The following is a 13,327-nucleotide window of genomic DNA, read 5'->3' on the forward strand; positions in this document are numbered from 1 at the left end:
GGTTTCTCCCAGGTTCCACTCCTGAGAGCACCCAGAATCATACTCTCTCTCTCTGGCCTTTTATGCAGGGACATTTCCCCATGGTCACCCCCACCTACTGCTTCGGAGCTTCCTTTTGATTATGCATGCCTTTTCCACCCATCAGAGGTCGCCTTGCTTTCCCCATGTGTTTTGCCCACATTTTCCAGATTCTGGTTAAAACAGCATCTGGAAAACACGGGCAGAACGCTCAGGGAAAGTGAGGTGACTTCTAACGGGCGGAAAATCATCCCTGCATAATCATCCCTGCATAAAAGGCCTCTCTCTAGCTCATACTGCTTCATAACTTATTAGTTTTAAGCAGTTTACTAAAATATGAAAAACTAGACCACATCTGAACGTCTGCTAAAATCAATCACAAGGGCATAAAATTTCGCAGCTGAAAGAGTGATAGGTCTACTATTATCTTCTAATAAAAGAGGTAATCTCTCCACTTGATCTATATTTTGGAGCAAAGGCAAAATTAAAAGATTTCTAGCCTCAGTAAAATAGTTGCATTCAGAAGTCACAAAGTACAGAGTATCTACACTACCTGCACCACAGTCACATACTCTATCAGAGTAGGGTCTCTTAAGATTACCTCCCTTGCAAGACTCTAGATGGTAAGGCATTTATAGGCACGCCAACATAAAGGCCTGTACCGAGGAACAGTCAAATGTGAACAGTAGTCAGGAAGCTGGCCAGATGGAAGGATGCCGACAAACCGGGTAGAACAAACACACCGTACTCTACAGATTATGCTGTTGTAATCGTATCTAAATAAACGTTTCTTAATTGTGCTCCTAGCTTCCTGTCTGGTGTCCAAGGAAAGAGTGAGGAGCTGAAGCCTTTGCTCTGCAAGTTTATCCCGATGGGAAACATAAAAATCCTCCTCAATCAATCCAAGGTGGCCTTATCAGGTGTCGGAGTGTATAATTTTAAGAGAAAAGGCCCTTACAAGCATACTGAGGAGGCATTTTAGTTGGAAGTAGCTAACAAGTGCTCCCGCAGGTGACTAGCAATTTAACGCATTTTAAAAAATCTTTCTCCCCTTGCCATTTACGAGAAGGTGAGGTGCTATGGGGCTGAAGTTGAGGCCAGCAACAATAGCAGAAGCCCCGATCGTGGGAACACATGAACACATGAAGCTGCCTTATACTGAATCAGACCCTTGGTCCATCAAAGTCAGTATTGTCTACTCAGACCGGCAGCAGCTCTCCAGGGTCTCAGGCAGAGGTCTTTCACATCACCTACTTGCCTAGTCCCTTTAACTGGAGATGCCGGGGACTGAACCTGGGACTTTCTGCATGCCAAGCAGATGCTGTACCACTGAGCCACGGCCCCTCCCCTCGAAGCAACACATGGGATTGGAGTGCTGGCCTAGCTCAATGTGAGAGTGTCCAGAACAGGGGGGAAGTAGGTAGGGACAGGACCACTGTTTAAGAACATAAGAACATAAGAAAAGCCATGCTGAATCAGGCCAAGGCCCATCAAGTCCAGCAGTCTGTTCACACAGTGGCCAACCAAGTGCCTCTAGGAAGCCCACAAACAAGACGACTGCAGCAGCACCATCCTGCCTGTGTTCCAAAGCACCTAATATATTCGGCATGCTCCTCGGTTCCTGGAGAGGACAGGTATGCATCATGACTGTGGATCATTATGCTCCCACACCTAGGACTGCAGTTGCAGTAACCCTGGCTCGATGTCTGGCAAGCTGCCGATAGGCCACACTCATTATTCAGTAGGTCTGTATCCCAAAGTCGGAGCCCAACTACATCTTAAAAACAGTACATACAAGAAGTCTGGTTTGTTCTACCTCACAGGGCTGTTGTGTAGATAAAATGGAGACCAAAAGCAATGATTGGTGCAAGGGAATGAAATTTAATAAATAAAGTACCCCCTATGTGTTTCGCTCAGGCTTTCTCCTGGGGAATCTATTCTCTGCCCAAGCATCCCATGCAAGCAATTAAGAAAATTAAATTTTATTCCCTTGCACCATTTGTTGTTTTTGGTCTCCATTTTGTTCTGGTGCGGCCCCCTTTCTTTTTGTTTGTAGGTAAAATGGACCAGAGGGGACGATGTAAGCTGCTTTGGGTCTCTGTTGGGGATAAATGCAGGGGATAAATAAAATAAAATAAATAAATAGTGGTTAGTGTCAGAGTGAGAGCCCTGGATGCAAATCCCCATTCCAAAATTTAATTTTCTGGGTGACCTTTAGCCAGTCACACTAATTAATTCACAAGTTAGTTGGAAAATGGGGAACGGAGAATGGTGTATGCCACCCTGGTCTGTTGTGTGTAGGAGGATGTTAGAACGTCTTAAATGGAAGAGTCTGGCTTTCTGGTCAACCATATTAATTCTTGCTTCCACTTTCCCAGATGGATTCATCTCCCCACCACCGTCTTTTTTAAAGTTCCGAAGTTTTGATGCCCCTCTCTTCCTGGGCTGTGGCGTTTTGATTGGGATTATTTTTGTCTCACATCGATTCTACACTTGCCCGAGGGTGTTTGTGTTCTATGTCATTTTCTTCAATTTGTGTTAATTTTTCCCTTGGGCTTTTTCATTTTCCCTCTGTTCTGGAACAGCATTGATCGGTATTCACAGAACGAGGTATCATAAATGGTGCATCCATTCGTATCCAGGTTTTATATCTTTCGTACTGGAGGAAGATCATCTTTTTTCCTTAGTACAGGGCTGACTTTAGCCATCGTTTGTTCTCTCCCCCTACCCCCTTTTCTTTCTGATGATTCTTTCTGGGTTAAAGTAGTTTTCAGAGTAAGGGATGAGGATTACTTAACCCTTCCCTCACCTGTCACATTTACAAATGAGACCCTGCGTGGTGTAGTGGTTAAGGTGTCAGGCTAGGAGCAGGGAAACCCAGGCTAAATCCCCACTTGCACATGGAAACTTGCTGGGTGACCTTGGGCCACTCACGCATTCTCAGCCCTGGCAAGTATTTGGATGGGAGACTTCCCAAGAATACCGGGGACATGATGCGGAGGCAGGCAGTGGCCAGCCACCTCTGAACATCTCTTGCCTTGAAAACCCTACAGGGTCGCCGTAAGTCGGCTGCAAATTGATGGGGGAGGGAACCCCTTTGTGCATACCCTTTTATACATGGAATTTGAACTGATACTTGAAGGCCATTTATGCTAGGTAATTGGCAGCGAGCTCCAGGCTGAAGTGCCCAGCGTATTTTTTTGAGTTTTTCACGCTGAACCGTCATTTAGGAAGTGACTGTGAAGCCGGCGCATACCTGCTTTGCATTTCTTAAGAGCCCCTTTAAAGCAACCTTTTGTGTTTGCTCCACCCCGCCTTGAAGAATCCCCTCAAGGATGCATGCAAAATCACAGCCATGCGTTAGCTGTGCAAACGGCGGTTAGTAATGGAAGGAACGAAGGAGCAGGCGAGTGTGTGTGGGGGATGGAATTTCTCCTTTTGCGTCAGGACCTTGAATAGGCAATTTAAAGGTCGCATTTAAAAAAGAGCTTTGAGCGAGCATCAAAATTGACCCTGCATAAATGGCCTGAGTTATTTTTTTCTGACATAGTTCAGGGGGTGGATTGGATACCCATGGTAAGTTTTATGGAGTGAAGAGCATACGTCACCGTCCCAGTGAGCCCCTTGTGCAAACCCCATTCCACACTGGTACAGATGCAAAGTTTGTTATTACTACAATTGGTGCTTAATGGTATCTCTTTCTCCCAACAGGTGAGGGAACTGCCTGTAACCTTCCCAGCCCAGTCCAAGGACTATGCCCACGGCTCCCTACCCCCTCAGCCATGGAGAGTCCCATGTTCGACACTGTCCTGGAGACCACAGACGGGGTGACCCCTGACCCCAGCTGGACCCTACCTTACCCTCTGGGATTCCAGGTCTCATTGACAGGATTCCTAATGTTGGAGGTTGTGCTGGGAGTGAGCAGCAACCTGACCGTCCTGGTCCTCTATTGCCTGCAAGCTGGCCTAGTTGACTCAGTCAGCAACATGGTGACCATGAACTTGCATGTGCTGGACGTGCTCATCTGCGTGGTGTGTGCCCCGCTCACCATGGTGGTCGTGCTGGTACCCCCGGACCGCGCTGCCACCTTGCTCTGCTGCTTCCACGAGGCTTGCATCACCTTCAGCAGCGTGGCAACTGCCACCAATGTGCTGGTGATCAGCCTGGACCGCTATGACATCTCTGTGCGGCCGGCCCAGCGCGTGTTGACGCCGGCCCGTGCCATTCTGCTCCTGGCCGGCGTTTGGGTGCTGTCCCTGGCGGTCTTCTTCATCCCTTTCCTCGAGGGCGAGTTCGGCCACGCTGACAAGTGGCAGAACCGCACAGTGCTCTGCGTCGGCCCAAAGGAGTTCCACGCCGAACTCGGCACCTCCTACCACCTGGCGATCCAGATCCCCACTTTCTTTGCCGCTGTGGCTGTCATGCTGGTGACCTACGCCAAGATCCTGCAGGCTCTCAACATCAGCATCGGCAGCACCTTCAAGCGCAGCCAGCGCCGCAAGACCAAGAAAAGGAAGCGGCGGAAATCAGCAGAGCCAAGCTGCAGCCTGGCCAGTGGAGGAGAGGCCAAGCGGCTTTCTCAGCCGGTGCCTGCCCTTCCTACGCCGCCACCTATGGGGGTGCAGGCCTCGGTCTCCGTGATCATCGCACTGCGGCGAGCGGTGAAGCGCCACCGTGACCGGAGGGAGCGCCAGCGGCGTGTTTTCCGCATGTCTCTTCTCATCATCTCGACCTTCTTTTTGTGCTGGGCGCCGCTCTCAGTTGCCAACTTACTTATCCTGTGCCGGGGACCCGGCCCTTTGCTGGGCAAGTTGCGAATCTGCTTCCTGGCCATGGCCTACGGCACCACCATCTTCCATCCTCTCCTCTATGCCTTCACCCGCCAGAAACTGCGCAATGTACTCCGCAGCAAGCTGAAGAAGCGGGTGGTGTCCGCCCTGCAGGTGGACCCCGCCCCTGGGGGCACAGTCATCCACAACTCCTGGGTGGAGCCACCGCGCAAAAGCTGCAAGGGCCGCCCGCGGGGCAGCGATGGGGCGGAGCACTGTCTGACTGAGGCCACTAAGGAGTGAGGCGCAGTTGCCGAGCCCTCAAAATGGCGTCCGGAAGAGTTTGGGCGTGTGTACTAATCACTGCCCTCATCCGAGTGGGTGAATAGTGAGCGCCAGACACTGATACCACTGAAAAGCGAAGGGCGGGGGGCTAAGCCCTCATCACGGTCACCAGAAACTACAAAACCGGTGCTAATCCCTCAGCTGAAGCCACTAAAGAGAAGTGAGGGGTGAGCAGTGTTTTACCGAGGAGTGAGGGCCCGCCATAAACATCTCAATGAAACCCTAACAAGTTCAGTGTAGGGTGTGACGCTGATTCCTAACGAGAGGTCCCCAATGGGTAAGACCCTCCCGTAGCCAATGCTGAAACCACCTGACTGTCTGAGGTGAAAGATGAAGGCTCAGGGCTTCCCACCCAACATGTCAGCCAAATCACCACACAAAGACCCACTACTCCCACTGCTACTATTTAATGTTTATGTAGTGCCAACAGTCGTGCTAAACATCCACTCAAGGGCCAAACTAACTATGTGTTGGGTGTTCTGTGTCTGCAGCCCCCAGTGATTTTTTTTAAAAAAACACACGCTTTGAAGGCCCACAGGGGCCTGCTTTGAATCGGGACCACAGTGTGTGGCGAGAAAGGCTTTGAGCTTCTTCCGCGCACCATTTTCCTGACCTGAAATAGTCCCAGGTCGCCACTGTTTTACTTGCTGGGCTAACAGTACAGATATACATAAGCTTGCCCCCAAATTGACAAATAGCTCCCTAAGGCCATTTCCGATCAATAAAATGGCAGGGGAGCATGGCTTGAAAGCCTTTGTCTCTACACGTTGCAGTACTAATCCAAATCAGCCCCCCCCCATCTATGTGCCTTAAAACTGCTTTTTTTAGAAATCACTGGAAATTGTGAACGCAAAACTCACAGCGCAGGGGTGTCAGATGAGCTCCCTGGCTAGATACTGGGCCATTGAGTTCCTACAGCTCTAGGGGCATAATCACTGCAACCCTCTCTTTGTTCTTGGCTAAGTACAGGACAGCCAGCACCAGCTCTCTGTCTGCTGAGGGGGAGAGAAGAGGACAGGGAGGCTTTGAGGCTGGTGTGTCTGTGAGAAAAAACTGGCTTTGGAAAGGGCATGAGCCTCATGCGTATGTTTGCTCCTCTGGCAATCTCCAGAGGTTAGGCAAAAACCCTCTTCCAGAATGTCAGATCCAGAACCTGCTCAGGCTCTTGCAGACTGCGAGTGTGGTTCTCCTACTTTCTACTTCCAATGACTGGAGCCTGGTATCCCATAAACCTCCACAACGGCTATCTCACAGGCCACATCCCTATCGGGACCAGTATCCTCACTCCCTGCTCTCCGGCACTTGCTGGCATTCATTTCCCCATTGTATCACTGTGTTCAGTTTGGGGGTTCACCCCTCCCATGGCTATATTTAGGAATGAGGGAGAGAGAAATAGATATCTGAGGAGCTTCTTTAGGGGAATGACATCTTTGCTGTAGCACTGCCCCAAAGCACCCCTCTCCATCAGTCTGCCTGGTTTAAGGACAGGCAAATCCTGATTGTCCTCATAGCAAGTGTTACTCTAAGTAGGCAGTCTCCACTTTGGTTGGGGAATTAGCTGGAGACAGAGGTGGTGGTAACTGGGATCAATAACCTATGTATACCAGGATAGTCCTGGGTGAAAACGCTCAAATGTGCAGGCAGTTGTATAATTAAAATATGGTTTTATTAAAGAATAAAAATAGTAAATAAGAAATATATTTTCAGCAATGAACATACTCACACAAAGCATGCAAGAGCTGACTAAGAAAAAAGGGAGGAAGTTGGATAGGGTTTTAGGGATGGGTGACAGTTAGCAGTCTTGAAGGGACGTCCAGGGAAAGCAGTACTGAAGAGGAAAATGACCAGCGTTTCCCGGAGCAAAAGAAAGAGCTCACACGCAAGTGAGATCCAGAACACATACACTCTATGAATGGCCAAAGACCAATATTTATACCCCAAAATGGGTCCTGGGAGAGTATGAGGTAAGCTGGCAGGAAAGCCAGAGACAAAGAATTAATGGCTTTTCCAGGGTTCCAACAATAAGATAGGAGAGGCTTGATGAGTTGTCAGGACCCAAGAGAATGCCTGGGCTATTCTCTTGAATACTGATTGATTGCTGGGATGGGTGCAGATAGGGTAAGTAAGGGTCTGCTTGGAGCACTGATTGAATCACCTTAGGGCAACACAATGGGGATTAGCTAGCCCCTTTGTCCAGCCAGGCACACCTTAGGGCCAGTGAAAAGTTCAGCGGCCAACCGCCTTCCTGCCCAGGCTTGAAACAAGATGGATCCAAAAACCCTCTGAGAGACATCAATTTTGTGGGGAGCAGTGTGTTGCTCTTTGGCCCCCATGCCTCCGTGGCACCCCTTAGCGGGAGGAGGGGTCTGACTGCTTATGCAAGGATCATAGACTGCATATCCTGGGGGGATGGGAAAGAGTGACTTTCCCTGGCAGACTTCCCCTTCCAACAGCAGAACTTGATGGGACCTTTTTCATACAGAAGCTCTTGTATACAGCAGAGTCTCTGCTACAGGAGTCAGGGTTGTTCTGAATGGTGGGTGCAGAAGCTTTGGGATTGGGTTTGATGGAGTTGGTGGCTCCTTGGCGAAAGAACTCAAGAGTTTTGTCAAAGGCTTTCACGGTCAGAGTTCATCGGTTCTTGTAGGCTATCCAGGCTGTGTGACCGTGGTCTTGGTATTTTCTTTCCTGACGTTTCGCCAGCAGCTGTGGCAGGCATCTTCAGAGGAGTAACACTGAGGAGGCCTCTTCAGAGGAGTAACACTGAGGAGTAACACCTTCAGTGTTACCTTCAGTGTTACTCCTCTGAAGATGCCTGCCACAGCTGCTGGCGAAACGTCAGGAAAGAAGATACCAGGACCACGGTCACACAGCCCGGATAGCCTACAAGAACCAATCTTTGAGAGTTCTTTCCAGGTATTTAGTGCTGATTTTAGGGAGCTGGGCCACGAACCACAGGGTGAAAGGGAACGGCCTATGTCTAGAGCATCACACCACTTCTTAATGAAGGTTCCCTCAGAGTTAGAGTCATCCCCTAGTCAGAAGACAGTATACCGGTTCCATTTATCTCTTCTCAAGATTACCATAAAACATCTATGTAATCTAGGCATACACTTGCAAAATTCCCAGCACTGCCACGGAGCCCAAGATATCCCTCCACCCAGCCAATTATTTCTGTAACATAGTGGGTTTCATAATGCAAGGAAGAGAAGGCACTCCAAACAGTTGCCTAGCAGTAATCCTAGCGACTGCCCATGTACTCCCTTGCTACTTCATGACCATCTAAAAATGGCTAAATAGTCCATTTACCCGTTGCTAGGCGAACAGCCTTCTCCCATCCTTTAGAATGGACGCCAGATTCCTCTGGATCTTCAGTAACGAATGGTGTTATATGTAGAACCTTCCAAAGTAGATCACATTTGGGAGGCCAGCAAGGTGTTTGAGTGTCTCTTGGAGGATTCAGCCTGGTAGCTGACTGGAATTCCCTACCCTCTACATTACCAGATGGCAATATCACATGGGCATTCAGACACGCAAGCCACAGTTTCGCATCCTTTATTCACTCCAAACCCATCCTTAGGTTATCAACAAACGACTCGTGTCTTCCTCATCTATTCCGTACGGCAAAAAGAAAATGAACTGGCTGAAGTAAATAATGGTGCCCAGCCTATTGAAAGTGCCTGGATTCCTGCTGCCGGGAGCTGAAGGGGACCCCACAGCGCTCTCCCCTCCAACTCCTCTTCCTCTTTGTGTATATCCGTGTACTCGAGCGATAGATGTAATCTTCTGAAGGTTGTAATATAGCCACAGTTACAGGCAATAAAGAGCTGGCGAGTTAAAGCATGAAATGTGTCAGAAATAGTGGGGGTCTCCTGAGGAGAGAACCGGTTGATACCACATGAGCTACCCTGCTGTCTCTTTTGATAAAAAGTTGGGATTCACAGACTTATCCTGGCAGTTCATGATCATTTGGGTGATAATAGGTTGCTTTAATGATTTCCCAAGGGCAGTCACACCGGGAGAAAGCAGCAGAAACAATTATCAGACACCTCCCCTCCATATTTTCCTATCATGTCCCACTGATTTATCCACGATCGCCCGAGTTCATTTTCCTGACTACATCATATGCCAAGGGCATAACTGGGAGGCATTTCAGGATGGCTGCCCTTCCCCCCCCCCTTTATCTCCTTCTCCTTTAAGAATAATGACCCTCTGCATTGGAAAGCAGATTGGAGTTTGGTGCTTGATTTAGCTTTATATTTTTCCCTCCACCTTCATTAAAGATATTGTTAACTGTGTTGTGCTTTCCTGATGAGATCAACTAAAATATCCACCAGTATATTATGAAATCCTGCAAACGGTGGCATGGGACAGTGGACCGTGGTTCTTAAAGAGGGAATGACCAGCTTTTAAAAAAATTGTTGGCTTTTTAATCATGTGATGTCAGAGCTCAAGTGCCCACATGACAAATGATTTGCTTAATGTGTGATAAGAATACTGTTTGTTTGTTTTATATATATATATCTTAATTCTGGAGTCACTCCTACTAGAGCATGGGAAGTAGGGTTGCCAGGTCCCTCTTTGCTATCAGCGGGAGATTTTTGGGGTGGAGCCTAAGGAGCGGGGGGTTTGGGCGGGGGGAGGGCTTAAATGCCATAGAGTCCAATTGCCAAAGCGGCCATTTTCTCCAGGTGAACTGATCTCTATCGGCTGGAGATCAGTTGTAATAGCAGGAGATCTTCTGCTATTACCTGGAGGTTGGCAATCCTAGTGGGAAGGCACCTGCCAGGTTCTTTACAACAGGTGCATAAATACAAAAGTCCAAAACTACTGCATAATCAGTTAAGAAAAGTTTGCGGAAGGTGAGAAGGGGGAAAGAGGGCAGCCTCACAGCAGAAATAGGATTGTTCCCACCGCTAACAGCTCCATGTTTAATTTGCTTTGCCAGACACTGCCCTATTGCAACAGCTCTTATCAAGGAGCGATTGACTCGTTTTAGTCACTGAGGGCGATCAAATTTTATGGAAGAACCAGGAGTTCATCTTCTGTGTTCGGTGCAGCTACACATTTGGGACTGTGCATGCACAGGCCAGCCACTGGAGGATTTTCTTCTTCAACTTTTCTTTAGCCTTCTAAAACCTGAGGAGGAGCCCCACCCCTTACATAAGAACATAAGAAAAGGCCCTGCTGGATCAGGCCAAGGTCCATCGAGTCCAGCAGTCTGTTCACACAGCGGCCAACCAGGTGCCTCTAGGAAGCCCCCAAACCAGACAACTGCAGCAGCGCCATCCTGCCTGTCTTCCACAGCACCTCATATAATGGGCATGCTCCTCTGAGTGCCCTTCAGAGTGCACTAACGACCATTTTCCCGCTCAAATGGTCACGTGCTCCAAGGAGAGACATCCCCCCCCCAGTTTGTCTTTCGCTACCGTGAAGAGAGGGCTAGCTATAGGTTAGCTACTAGGGTTGCCAGCTCTGGGTTGGGAAATACCTGGAGATTTTTGGGGCAGAGCCTGAGGAGGGCGGGGTTTAGGGAGGGGAAGGACTTCAATGCCATAGAGTCCAATCGCCAAAGAGGCCATTTTCTCCAGGTGATCTCTATTGGGTGGAGGTCAGTTGTAATAGTGGGAGATCTCCAGCTGGTACCTGGAGGCTGGCAACCCTATTAGCTACTCTTCGTTCTTTGTCCGCGCAGTTTTCTTGCTCCTTTTTGATTCAGCCCTTCAGGATGTCTCAGAAGGCGCTGTTTAAAAAAATGTTCCCAATGTGGAGCTAAGGTGACGAAATCCAACGAGCATACATTGTGCCTCACGCGTCTGGGCAAAGGACATAACACGGGTGAACTGTAGGTTCTGCCTCCAGTTCATCCCTGAAGCTGTCTGACTTAAGGCCAGTTTATGGAAGAAGGCCTGCTCCGATAGCTCAGCAACAAAGTTATCAGCCCAGGCAGATATCAGCTCTGTCATTATCATCTAAATCACCTGCCAGGGTTGAGCAGCCGTTAGGTCCAACATCCAATGTATTGGTGCTGCCCATTCCGCACTCAAACCCAACTCGACACCAGTCCCGGTCTCGAGGCCCATCTCCGGCATGATGCTTATTGGGACCCGCCCACAAAAAAGGTGAAGGCAAAAAGCATAGGTAAATTCCAAGGCTACTCCTTTGGTTCCAACGGCTACCATTTTGGTTCTGGCGGTTTCACCGGCTCTGGTTTTGAAACAGGAAGAATCGTCCCCTCCAGAACAACATCATTTCCTTCGCCTTCTCCGGTTGCATCTCTGACAGAGGGAGAGGTAAAACCAGAAGGCCCCCTAATACCAGTTGAGACTTAGGAACTCACCCCGACCTAGATCCTCGGGGCAGCAACATTCACAGTCCTCTAAGGACACACAACAGGGTCAAGAGGGCCCCTTCTACCTAGAGGACCCTTCAGGCGCTTTTACACCCATATTTGTGGACAGGCTGGCGAGCTCCTTTGACCAATGGCTCCTCATCACCTAGGATACATGGGTTTTATCCATTGTTCAATTTGGTTATCATTTGGAGTTCTTTGAAAAGCCCCCTTTACAGCTTTCTTCATGGGTGGCTGATAATGTCGTGCCTGGTTTAGGATTAGAACTAGCTTTCCTAATTCAAAAAGATGCAAGTCGGGCTGAGTTTGCTCCTGACATGGCCGTGGCTTTTTACTCGAGATTCTTTCTAGTTTCTAAAAAAGACAGCGTTTGCAAACCCATTTTGGATCAAAGATCTTAATTTCTACCTCGCAGTTAAAAAAAATAATCAGGATGTTTTCCCCATAGGACCCCAATAGTTCCTCAGAAGTCTTTGACTTGGTGCATAGCTTATGTTAGTACCTGTTGAACCTTGCATTATGTTCGTTTACACTCTGTGAAGGTGGCCTTTTTGGTAGAAATCACCTCCTCAGCAAGAAGGGTAGAGAATTAGCGGCCTCACAGGCTGATCCCCTTTTTATTAAGTTGCACTCTGAAAACGTTCTTCGACCCAGTATACAGTTCCTACCTAAGGTGGTTTCCCAGTTTCACCTGGCACAGGATATCATCCTTTGTGTCTTCTTCCCTTCCCCAACTTCTGATGCATAAAAACTCTACACTTTCTAGACATGAAGAGAGCTTTATTGTATTATTTACCCGGGACAAAATTGTTTCATAAATCCCCACAGTTATGTCTTTGCCATTCGGGCCCTTCCAAGGGTAAAGCAGCCTCTTCACAGACTCTGTCATGGTCGATAGTGGCTGCGATTAGATTATGTTACGGCCAGGCTAAACAGCAGCATCCACTCACTGTCAAGACTCACGCCACAAAGGCTCAGGCAGCATAAACTGCATTCACATGAAGTACCTCATTTGCGGACATCTGCAGAGCGGCAACGTGGTCGTCATCAGACACTTTCCTCCAGCACTGTGGATGTCAACGCCAGAAGGGAGACGTCAGTTGGAAAGGCTCTATATTCCAATGAGAGCATCACTCCCTCCTTTAGGGTGAGTAGCTTGCTAGTCTCCCAAATATGGGACGGCACAGAAGACTGAAGATGGAAACAGTATTGCACTTACCTGTGACTGTTGTTCATTGGCCATTTATGCATGGCTGCTTCCTCACGGTCACCCCGCCAACTATTTCGGGGCTTTGCTTTGATTATGCTTGCATTTTCCGACCGTCAGAGGTTGCCTTACTCTCCCTGTCCATTTCCACACGTTTTGCCTGCATTTTCTGAATTCCGTGTTTAGCCAGCATCCAGAAAACACATGGGGAGAGCAAGGCGACCTCTGATGATGGACAAATCCAAGCATAAGTAGTCGGCAGGGTGACCGCAAGGAAACAGCCATGCATAAATGGCCATCAAGTTGTCTTCTTTGCAGGCAAACATTCCCGCCCTCCTGCCCTGCTATGAGCTCTCTGTGGTGATAGTTCAGGGTTTTGTGTGTGTGTTTGTGTGTTTTTTTCTGTAAGCTCACGGCAGCTTTGAAGGGGAAGGTTCTAGAAGGCTAAAGAAAAGCTGAAGAAAAGCCTCCAGCGGCTGGCCTGCGCATGCGCCATCCCAAAAGTGTGACTGCACAGAAAACAATGTGTTCACAGTTAAGTACAACACTGTTCATTCACTGTCAAAATGGCGACTATCTCTTGAAGAGGTAACAATGCAGTGGGAATCTTGTGATTCATTTTCAAGTCAGTGAAGG

The 13,327-nt window shown here is 48.6% G+C and overlaps 1 protein-coding gene across 1 annotated transcript; it reads left to right on the plus strand.

Moving 5' to 3' along the window:
- The first annotated feature begins 3,764 nt into the window (after positions 1-3,764).
- On the plus strand, positions 3,765-5,177 carry LOC130489483 (G-protein coupled receptor 22-like). Its single transcript, XM_056863217.1, has one exon. It carries the CDS (start codon positions 3,801-3,803, stop codon positions 5,088-5,090), a length of 1,290 nt encoding a protein of 429 aa, XP_056719195.1. The 5' UTR covers positions 3,765-3,800; the 3' UTR covers positions 5,091-5,177.
- Positions 5,178-13,327: the final 8,150 nt, after the last annotated feature.

This window comes from Euleptes europaea, chromosome 1, assembly GCF_029931775.1.
Source record: "Euleptes europaea isolate rEulEur1 chromosome 1, rEulEur1.hap1, whole genome shotgun sequence".
NCBI lineage: Eukaryota > Metazoa > Chordata > Lepidosauria > Squamata > Sphaerodactylidae > Euleptes > Euleptes europaea.